At 47.2% G+C, this 11,689-nt stretch overlaps 1 protein-coding gene across 1 annotated transcript; it reads right to left on the reverse strand.

Moving 5' to 3' along the window:
- Positions 1-1,345: 1,345 nt before the first annotated feature.
- LOC119847850 (thioredoxin interacting protein) lies at positions 1,346-8,638 on the reverse strand. The gene is made up of 9 exons (XM_038382994.2): positions 8,627-8,638; positions 7,588-7,890; positions 6,416-6,488; positions 6,163-6,310; positions 5,589-5,691; positions 4,972-5,228; positions 4,221-4,377; positions 3,577-3,728; positions 1,346-3,128 (listed from the first exon to the last, which is right to left on the reverse strand). The coding sequence occupies exons 2-9, from the start codon at positions 7,835-7,837 to the stop codon at positions 3,093-3,095; spliced, it is 1,176 nt and encodes a 391-aa protein (XP_038238922.1). The 5' UTR covers positions 7,838-7,890; positions 8,627-8,638; the 3' UTR covers positions 1,346-3,092.
- Between the last annotated feature and the right edge of the window lie 3,051 nt (positions 8,639-11,689).

Consider the following 11,689-nt stretch of genomic DNA (forward strand, 5'->3'; position numbering starts at 1 on the left):
TTCGGTAGCTCAGGAAATAGACTCCCCTGAGTACTGCGTCCAGAACAGAGATGCGCTATAGTTCAGTGAATTAACCATTGGACCTGTCTACCATGAAAAGTGGTGGCATCTCCATCTTTTCATATCTTCTAAGCCTTTGGATGCCTTTCTGGAAGAGACACTTTTGTCAAATACAAGTTATTGGGTTCAATACAGGAGGAACTGGTTGAAATTCTCTGGCCTGTCAGCCTGATGACCTGTATATGTGCTGTAATGGTCTCTTCTGGCCTTTAAATCTAATCTTTGAATGTAAAGTGTAAGTCATTCCTTCTTGTCCAGATCTCTGGAATATTCAGCAAGAAGATCTGGTGATTTTTAGGCAGGGGTGAAGTTCCACTTAATTGATGCTTAAATCTTTTCAAGCTCATCTCTTTCTTGGCCCTAAATCATTTTGTATTGCCTCCTGCAGCTGTTTTATTCTTCTCTGCAGATAAGCTTTGCAGAATGGATTTCAAATCGACACCATCCTGAGTGAGATTTTAAGCCCCTCCAGGCAAGGAGTTTCTGGGCACATGTCTTAAGCAGCCATGCAAGCCGCTAGTAAAAATTAAGTTGTGGGCAAAAATTGGTTGAAACATAACTAATGTGGCACTTTCCATCCCAAAGCATTTAAAATGATGGGCCTAGTGATTTCTTTTCTACAGACTCTGATCCCTTCTGTACACAGCACCAGTGATATACAATCACTTCTGGGGTAGCAGAAAAGCAGATGAAAGCTCACAAAAGCTTATGCTCTAATAAATTTGTTAGTCTCTAAGGTGCCACAAGTACTCCTTTTCTTTTTGCGAATACAGACTAACACAGCTACTACTATGAAACCTGTCATAGAATCAGTGACTTGCCCTAGGTCACACAGCTGGCTAGTGGACAGCTGGGAATAAAAAGGATGGTCTCCTTAACCCTGGGACAGACAACACAGCACCCTTTCCATTGGTGCAAGTAGTTTAGCACTTAACCAGCACCATTTACAATGGAACTGGACACAGGCCCCCACTGGAAATTGGAGGTGCTTTAGCTGTTAAAAAAGCATCCAGTCACTGATAAAAGGCAGGGACTGTCACAGGCATCTACAGTTGAAAGTTTTGGCCTTTGTGTTGCAGACTATTAAATGCAAGTGATGGCTGCTGCTTCTCCTCCCCCAGCCATTTATTCCACCCTCCCCCCACCCGCAGTGGAATTGGTAAGGTGGTAATTTAGCACCACATCCTAATCACACCCAGCTCTGAAGCTGCACATCCATTTTACAGTGATGCCCCCCACCCCACCCCCAGTAGAGAAGATTCCACCCAAGAATGATGGAGGCTTCTTATTTCAATTGTCTTTATTAAAAATGTCACCCCCCAGGGGTGGTTCTAGCATCTTAAATTGTACAAATATAAAAATTTTGCCAAACAAATACAAAAAAAAAACAAAACAACAACCAGTAGAAAAATTCAGTACACCCGCTTCATGTCATGATAGACTGAGGCAGCTAAGGCTTATGCAAGATTGGTTCTGCCAAATACAGATGAACAAACACTTAGGACATGTAGTTCTGGGTTAATACACACAAGTGCTTTTTTCTGTGTAAGGACAGGACAAACGGGGGAGAGAAAAAACCCCACAACCACTAGTTTCTCTCCCCCTCTTCCCTCCCCCCCCATACCAGAAAACCTTCTCATTTTTTGGTTTAACGTTTGCCTAAATTCTGACAGCCTCCCTTCAGCAGAGCACCTTTTCCCCAGGTGTCTGGACATTGCACAAGATAGTTTAACCAAAAACTTCAAATGGTGCCAGAGAGAGAATGGGTTTGAGATTTGTGCTTGGATAAGCAGGCAAGGGAAAGCATGAGAAAATTCTCAGGGTTTGCCTGGGCCCAGAGAGGTTTGTTATTTCTTGGGCTGCCCTCAAAGTGCAATCCCAGCCAGACTCCTCTGTGCACCGGCTGAGAGCAATTAAACCAAGTAGTAGTGATGGCTGGATTGGGGGGTTTAGGGTGCATTGGTTTATCTGCACAAAGGAAGATAAAAATTCAAAAGGACGGAGATAGTGATTCTTCTCAAAAGGATCATGCAGTTTAGCTTACACTTGTTTAGCAGATTCAGAAAACTCAAAGTCAAACAATAAATGCTACCAAAGACATGAATCATATGACACCACTTTGAACTGATTGTATAAAATCTTGGCTTTTGAGACATTTGGAGTGGATAATGTTTCATTTGCTTGTTAGAACAAAGACAGATGGACATGCATAAATATCCTTTAAAAAAAGCCACCTCAACTTAAGTTCTTCCCCTTGATGATTTCTATTTGATCTCTTCACTTCTACCTAGTGCCAAGGCACAGAAGTGTTTCCACCAACACCCAAAATCCTCAATAGGAGGGTTGTAGAAAGCTTTGAGATTTATGGTGCTAGCTCAAGCACAAGTAGCAATCCTTATAAAGCAACAAGTTTACAATCCTAAGCTAGCAGGTTTCATTGAAATCTTCAGACACTTAAAAAACCCCCACTGATCACGTGTTCAAATAGGACTGATCAGTACAGCATAGTAACAGATTCGAGGCACGGTGATAGTAGTTTTTCTGGCATAGAGGCTTTTTTAAAATCAGAATCTGGCGGCTTTATGTCTCTCCCTAACAAATCAACTCTTAAGTGCTCGCCATGGAGCACACACACACACCTTTTCCACCCCATGTACTCCCATTACAGCTTCCATACAAGCTACTATTTATTTTCCAGGGAGATTCTGAAGGGCTCTGGAGTCCTTTTGAGCACAGGGACAAGAGCGAGCACTAGCTGGCTAAAAGCTCCTCCCCCTGAAGGCCTCTGACCAACATGGCATTTTGCTCATCACATCAAGTCCTCTTAGAAGGAAGACCTTTACATTTGCTGCCTTCAGTGCTGGCTGTGATTTTTTCAGCCTGGTAGGAACTGCCCTATCCCACACCTCTTGGGATGTTTTTTCCCTTGAATCAGGGCTTTGAAACCCCGTTCTGAACTTTGGCTAGTTATAATCACTGCAGATAGAGTCCAGAAAAGTAGAAGAAACAGAGAAACAGATGCTTCTTGGCCCTTACTGCACGTTGTTGTTACCATTGCAGGGATCCACCTGGGGAAGAAAAATAAGCAGGTCTTTAGAAAACTTGCTGAAAAAATACTAACTTGTTAACCCCAGCCAAGATAGTGTCTCCCCTGACTAGAAAACTGGTCATGTGTTTAAGGAAACTGACTCAAGAAATAAGTTACAACTCAAAGCTACCCAGCTGAAGAAAGATGCACATCCCCATTGGGCAGCTTTGCACAAGCAAATGTAGTGTGCTTTTAGTGCATCCCTGGACAGAGCTGCATCAGTATCACAAGGACAAATTCATCTCTTCTAGTCTTGTCAAGAAGACCCAAACTGACAATACAGAGTAGGAGTCTAGCCATGTCTGAGCAGCCTTGATACGGGTATGAATGCAAAAAGTCTCCCACCCCAACTAAATCCTAGTGTTGTTTTCCAGCTCTATTTCCTTTGTGGCTGAAATCAGCCACGCAAGAGTGTCAACAAATCTCACCTCTGTGTAAGTGGGAGGAGGCATGAACTTGAATTCTGGGGCGTACATGAAGATAGGGCTGTCAAAGGAACTGTCGAAATCATCCAGAAGGGGAGTGTTGGGGCTCTCCAGGCGGTGATCTTCAGGGATGATGTCCAGGTAGCATGGAGGTGCTGTAAGAAGAGGAGACGCTTGTGAGCCCTACAGGGTATTTGTGTAGGAGAGTGCTTTGTGATGCAATCCCAGTTTTAGTCCTGTTTTCAGGCCATTATGATAAAGCAATCCACTCTCCCTCTCCACCTGCGCATGCCCCCCCCCCCCGCATGGCTAAGGGCTTGTCTAAACTGGCACTTTACAGCACTGCAACTTTCTAGCTCAGGGGTGTGAAAAAACACCCCCCTAAGCACAGGAAGTTTCAGCGCTGTAAAGCACCAGTGTAAACAGAGTGCCAGTGCTGCACCTCTCACGGAGGTGGTTTTTGTAGAGTGCTGGGAGAGTTGCTTTAGCGTTGCCAGTGTAGACTAGCCTTAAGACAGAGTGTTATTCTGCATTTCAAATGATGGCCTCAATCAATTTACTGGAAGGTTTCAGAGCAGACACCCACACTGCCCCTTTTGCTACAGACTAAAGCAAGTATCCCCATAACAGCATAGCACTCAGCTCACCTTCTGGAGCATCAGGAATATTTAGGTCCACCCAGCTCATTTCAGAGCTAGTCTGGCTAGCCATGCTGGAGCTGCGGCTGGCAAACCCAGATCGGCTACCGATGACAAGAGGCAGCTCCAGAAGGATCTTCTTGGAGCCAGGAACGCTGGCATAGATCTGTACAAACAAGACCAGGATAGAGTTGGTTACTATATCATTACCCCGATACAAGATACAAGTGTCTGTCACCTTAGAATTCCTAGTGAAACTGCAGTGATGTGGGGAAAGAACTATGGTATAGGATTAAGTAATCCATCCTTCACTGGTCAAAGTGACATGACCTAGTGAATCATGTGCCTATGCTCCCATATTCAGAGAGACTATGGATGTAAGGACAACTGTACATGTCCAATTCCCTTAGAATGGCATCCCTCACATTTACTGCAGAAGTGGGAATCCTCTTAAAGCTATATGGAGCTGGAATCCAAACAGCAGTTAGACTAAACCGGGAATAAATGGCTGCTTTGATAGCAGGTTTCAGAGTAGCAGCCGTGTTAGTCTGTATTCGCAAAAAGAAAAGGAGTACTTGTGGCACCTTAGAGACTAACAAATTTATTAGAGCGTAAGCTTTCGTGAGCTACAGCTCACTTCATCGAATGCATTCGATGAAGTGAGCTGTAGCTCACGAAAGCTTACGCTCTAATAAATTTGTTAGTCTCTAAGGTGCCACAAGTACTCCTTTTCTTTTTGCTTTGATAGCAAGACCCTTACCTGCAAGAAGTACTCCACACGCAGGATATTGCAGCTCAGGATGGACGGTTTGATCTTCTTGACCCGAAGAGTTTTACCCCGCCAGCTCTCAGACATGCCAGAGATGATGGGGTTGCCTCGGACGCAGGAAAGTTTCTGGGTCAAAACCTTGGTCTGCCCGTTTGCCAAGTAGGTATGCTTGGAAACAATGGCTGCTTTGGGTACCACGATCCGGGAGCAGATGTTCTCAAACTCTGCGTTTATGCAGATATCATCACCTGGAAAAAGATATAGAAGCTTAGTTATGGAGAAGACCTAAGGTCTTAGCCAGACCACTGCTGTGCCCTACAATGTATTCAGAGCTAATTTTCACTAGTTAAACCAAGCAAGCTTCATCAAGTAGGAAGTTCCCCCAATTCCCAGTCCGCTTCCCTTCACTCAGTCACACTGCATTACATACTCCTACTTATACCCTTTGGGCCATGTTCAGTTCCTTTCCCCTCTTGCATTTTCAGACTTCAAATCCTTGTCAACTGTCATCCCTCAGGAGCATTGCTACCTTCATGCACTGTGCTTAGCCCTTCACACCCCCTCTACCCTCACCATCCCACTTCCAAAGGAAAGAAAGCAGATCTCACCTTCACAGAATCCTTTTCGGTCAATCCTAGCACTGACAGACACATGCCCATCAGGAATGAACATGCAGAACACCTTCTTGTCTTTCTTGGCAGCTACTGGCGACTGGAAGAGATTCACAGGGAGATTGTGTTACACAGATGAACATCAGTCTGTGTCCCCCTGCCCCTTCACCTACTCGGCTCCTCATTATTGAAAGTTCTGTGTCTGCCCCCTGCCTGACCTCTGCCCTATCATCGTCTGTTTCAAACCGGCTGCAGTTTAATTTATAACTCCAATTAAGCCCCAACATCCTGCATTATGGATAGTCGATGAGACTCACTGATGCCCAGATAGCTACCCTCTAGACGGGCTGTCTCACGAAGCAGAGTACTAGGACAGCCCTAATGGGAAGTCTATACTTTGACCAATGTGGACTATGGCCCCAGAGATAAGTATTTAATCTGTACTTTGCAATAAAGCCAGTTAAAGAGATTCCTCAGGACAGAGCTAACATTCTTTTCTAAGAACCTGAGTCACCACATAGCTCCAGCCACTAACACCCACATGCACACATACAGCCACCTGATAAATTACCATTAAGTCTGGAGTGTTGACATCAACAGGATCCATGACCTCAAAGTGCTGCTTTATCTCCTGAGTGTGACAGGATGGGCGATCCAAGAAAGCCTTAACCCAGTAATCCACACAGCCATACTTCCCTTTGAATGAGGTCCCCAGAGGTCTGCAATACAAGAGGACAGAAGTGCCTGTTAGAGAGACACAGGATAACTAGAAGGACTTTTAACAAGAATATGATTTTTAGTAGCCACTTTTGGCCAATACCTACCCCTGGGGAAGCTCAAATCCAAATTTGTATTCATATTTGTTGCCAGGTCTCAAGATCACAGAGCCATCCTCATCTAGAAAGAGGAAAGAAAAAAGGAATACATTAGAACACACTTCCAGACTGAGATTTTAAGGAGAGATTTTTGTCCTGTTTCACAATTGTAATAGTCACAGCTGTTGCGTTGATACACCCTAGCTAGAAACAACCAAACACTCTGCTGATGCCCTTTTGCAAGGGGCGTAATATTGCAGATCTCATTTTAAGATGAGTCAAGTGCTGGCCTTTCACTTCTGCTTCAACAAAGCACTTCCCTTTGCATTCTCCTTCCCCACCCTCCCATAATCTGCTACTAGTCTCTCTGTTGGGGGGGTGAGGAAGAAGTCAGCCATTCAGGGCATTTCTCACCCTCTGTTAAGGTGGTCTGCCAAGTTTGACAACTCTGCCCCCTTACAACTTGCCTGCAGGATGGATGGGGAACATCCTGTTACAGAGATCCAGGAAATCCATTTGCTTGCCAACGACCTAAACTTGCAGTTCCCTACAGTGACACCTGTCCCACCTACTGGACTTGCTTATCAAAACAGTCTGTACCCACAGCTCTTCCTAGGACTCAAGGGAAGCCAGCCATTGCGACCGAATCAAAGCCTAAAAAGGCTACTCTGTCATTCTGAGCTGCTTCTACAGTCTTGGTGGTTACTTTCCTACTGGCATATTATTATCTATAACTGTTCTCTACTGGCTAAGATATCCACAAAGCTTATAATTATACCCGCTTTTTTCCCTTGGCAATGTAGTAGTATTAGTGGCTAGAGTTTTATTACTAAATTGGAAATTTCAGCACTAAATTCTCAAACTTCAGTGAGATTCCCATGCAAGGCTAAATTTTGGATCTTAGCCAGCTTAGGTCTACAAGGGCTCAAACGAATGACTAGCACTGCCTACTGCCTTCCTACCAGAGGACTCCAAGCAAAGACCAGGAAGATGCAAGTACTCTTTGATTCTGCATCTTTCCACCCAAAACCTACGTGGCTCTATAATTGTATCAAGAAACCTCCTTTAAAAAGCCAGCAATCCTCAGTTTACATTAGGCCTTTAGTTTTAAGAGCAAACTTTAGTGGGAAGCCCCCAAGACAGAGGCACACACAAAACGACTCTTGAACCAAGGTTCTCACCAGTGGGCTGATCATCCAGGGTGAGGACATCCTCATAGCGCAGATACTCCACCTCTTGCTTGCATTGTTGGGGTCCCTTGATCCAGACCACCTTGGCCTCCCCACAAGCCAGCACTTTAACTGAGCTGACTTGGGTGACTTCGGTCACTTCCACCAGTACACGGCCAGCTACCTTCTCTCCACTGCAGAAGACCTTCTCAGGCTCGCTGAAGACTATCTCAAAGGTCTTGATCTTCTTGAACACTACCATGATGACTGGTTGCAAATAAGTTTCGTTTCTCCCCCAAAAAAGATTTTTTTTTTTAATTAAAAAACAAAAACACAACCACCACCACCAAAAAACAGGAGTGGTTTTGAGTCACGACCTAGAGGTTTTAGACCACTATGACTTTTTTTTTTTTAAAAAAAAAAAAAAGCTGTCATTGCAAAACTTCAGAGAGCTTTTGCAAATAAATGCACCCTTTTTTGGGTTTTTTTAAAAAAAGACGATTTAGGGCAATTTTTTTTTTTTTTAAAGTTTGGGCCCCTTTTTTAAATTATGGCCTAATATACCCCCCCCCCCCCAAATAGCTGCAATCCTGGAAGGAGAAACAATGGCAGGACGGGATTCTCCCAGCGGTCAATAGCCTCCTCTAGTTCAGCAGCACCGAGCTAGCACCTCTCCGCAGCAACCTGGAAGGCTCTGAGCCAAGGGAAAAGCCGGGCGCTGCTTTTATACTCCCTCTCCCCCGCCCTTCCCGTGTTGATCTGAGCGCTCCATGCTGAGGGCGCGTGGACAAGCCTGCTTGCCGCGTGATCAGCTCTCCCATTGGCCGCCGAGGCCTTGTTTACATCCCCACCGGCCAATCGCCGAGCCGGCCGCGGAGCGTGAACACCGTGTGTAAGATGTGCTGGCCCGGGTTGCGAGAGGGCGGAGTGGAGGAGAGAGCGACGGGGGAGCGGGCCAAGGAGAAGCAAGAAGGCAGGCGATTTGAGCCAATCAGGGGCAAGAGGGCGGGATATAATGTTCCCGAGGAGCAGGGAAGGGCGGGGGTGTGAGGGGGGGTTTTTTTTTTGGGTGACTGGGGTGTTGTCTCGCTCATGGGCAGATCTCAGCCTCCCCCCCCCCCGCACTGACCGTACACAGCCCTGCGTGGCCTTCCCTGTTGGGGGGCGCCCCCCCCCGGATAAACTGTGCTGGGGCAGCTCTGAGCCCCCCAGCACTGCCCCCCCCCGACCGTGGGGGCGATTCCACAGCCCCCCCCTCCCCTCCCACTCTCCATGGGGGGGGTCAATTCTACAGCCCCCCCACTCCTCACCCCACACTAACTATGGGGGGTATCAATTCCACAGCCCCCCACTCCTCACCCCACACTAACCATGGGGGGTATCAATTCCCCAGCCCCCCACTCCTCACCCCACACTAACCATGGGGGGTATCAATTCCCCAGCCCCCCACTCCTCACCCCACACTAACCATGGGGGGGTATCAATTCCCCAGCCCCCCACTCCTCACCCCACACTAACTATGGGGGGTATCAATTCCCCAGCCCCCCCCTCCTCACCCCACACTAACCATGGGGGGTATCAATTCCACAGCCCCCCACTCCTCACCCCACACTAACCATGGGGGTCAATTCCACAGCCCCCCACACTCCTCACCCCACACTAACCATGGGGGGGTATCAATTCCACAGCTCCTCACCCCACACTGACCACGGGGGTCAATTCCACAGCCCCCCCCCACTCCTCACCCCACACTAACCATGGGGGGTATCAATTCCCCAGCCCCCCACTCCTCACCCCACACTAACCATGGGGGGTATCAATTCCACAGCCCCCCACACTCCTCACTGCACACTGACCATGGCGGGGGGGGGTCAATTCCACAGACTCCTCACCCCACACCGACCAGGGAGGCAGCGCCACAGGCCCCCCCCCCCAGCACTGCCCCTTGTGACCATGGGGGGGTCAATTACATAGTCCCCCCACACCTCATCCCACACTGACCAGGGGGGTAAATTCTACAGCTCCACACTTGTCACCCCACACTCACCATGGGGGGGGCATTCTACAGCCCTCTGACAACTTCCCCTCACAGGACTATGGGGGCAGTTTCAAAGATCCCCCCAGTACTGCCCCCCCTACTGACCATGGGGGTGTTAATTCTACAGCCCCCTGACAACTCCCCCCCCCCACACACATTGGCTATGAGGGTACTTCTACAGCCCTCCCCACACCACTCCCAAAACTGATCGGGGGGGGGGAAATTCCATCTCTACACCTCCCCTCACACTGACGATAGAAGGTCAGTTCCACAGCCCCCAGCACCTCCCCCACACTGATCACGGAGGGCAGTTCCACAGTCCCCCAATACCTCCTCTCACATGCTGACTATACAGCTTCACAGTCCCCCGCAAACCCATGTCACAGACCATAATTGGGGTGGGGCGGGGCGGGGGGAGATCTCAGCCTCTCCAAACCCTTCTATTGACTGTACTTGGGGGCTGCTCCTCTACCATAGTCCCCCATTTCCCAAAGAGCCCTCCCAAGTTCCAAAATGTACTAGCCCCACAACCCCCACCTCACCCCCATTGGTTATACTGGGGTCATCACTACACACAGATTGCCCCTCAGGGGAAAAATCCCTCCTTTAGCCATATTGAGAATGTTGAAGAGTTGCAAAATTCCCCTCTGCCTCTGACTGTGTTAAAGGATATCACATGCAATGGGGCTGACCGCTTGTAATACAGGAAACAGGGTGACGGTGAAAAATAGGAAACAAAGCTGATTTTTCAGGGGCTCAATATCACATCTTTTATTGCGGGTGTCAAGCTGTGTGTTGGGATCATAGCACCTCGTCCTTGGCAGATTTCAGAGTAGCAGCCGTGTTAGTCTGTATCTGCAAAAAGAACAGGAGGACTTGTGGCACATTAGAGACTAACACATTTATTTGAACGTAAGCTTTCGTGGGTGACAGCTCACTTCATTGGGTGTAGAGTTGATGGTTGGAAAACAGGTTTATTATCTGATCAAGTGCTGGCTCCCTGAAGAATCTGGCTTCTGGGATATTAGACACCAAATAAGCAGCATCCCCACTCCTCATTTCCCTCTTATTGACCACACTGGGGGGCAGCTTCGCACACCCCACCCTCCTGACTATTTGGGGAGTGGGGGGATCTTTGTACAAAGCCACTCACTGACTATTCTGGGTATATTTCTACACAGCAGCCCTCAAGTTTTCTTTTAGTCAACATGTTGTCAGGCATTCACTCCATCCCTGATCCACTGTGGTCCATTTTGGCATAGCTTAAAAGCTGTTTCTCTAGATCAGTGTTTCTCAACTATCAGTCCGTGGGCTGGTGCTGGTCCCTGAGATCTCCCTGACATAATTTAGGAAGGCAGCAAGTTGGTCCCTGGTATCAAAAAGGTTGAGAAACCCTGCTCTAGATTAATACAATTTTCACACAAAGCTGTAAATAATGTTGTTAACCAGCTAAAACAGGATTTTGTAAAGCAAGGGGGAATAGGGAAATCAGAGACTTTTTTCCTTTTGCTTCTAAAACCTCCCCCCGGAGAAAGAGATATGTCCCCAGTATAGTCACTTCCTTTCGCTGTCTTTCGCCCCTGAAATGGGGACTGGTATGTGTGTTTGTAGTAGCAGATTATGTATTTCTTATGCCACCCACTCCTAAACTGAATTTCGCACCCCTTGATAATCTGTACCTTATTCCCTGATAACCAGAAACTTCTACGCCTAAACTCTGTACCGTTTTCTTTTTTCTTCTTTTTACTTCAACATTATCTTAATAAAATTATTAAGCCCACGTACATTCTTAGACTAGAATTTGGCTTGTGTATCCCACGCCCAAGTCAATTGTTCCTCACGAGGTAGGATGTAAACTGATTATCTGCTGGATCGAAGAATGAATTTCCTTGCTATGAGAGAGCAATGGGGAAGAGGAGTGCTGGCCCGCTTAGGAGTGTAATGGACGAGCTGCATCTTTTTCTGGAACATCCGCTATCAGCTAGAGTTTGATATGGGGTACTAGGTTAGTTACACCACTCATTGTTTTTGTGGATACAGACTAACACGACTACCCCTCTGATACCACTAGTCTAT

The sequence above is a fragment of the Dermochelys coriacea genome, chromosome 24 (genome assembly GCF_009764565.3).
Source record: "Dermochelys coriacea isolate rDerCor1 chromosome 24, rDerCor1.pri.v4, whole genome shotgun sequence".
NCBI classification, from domain to species: domain Eukaryota; kingdom Metazoa; phylum Chordata; order Testudines; family Dermochelyidae; genus Dermochelys; species Dermochelys coriacea.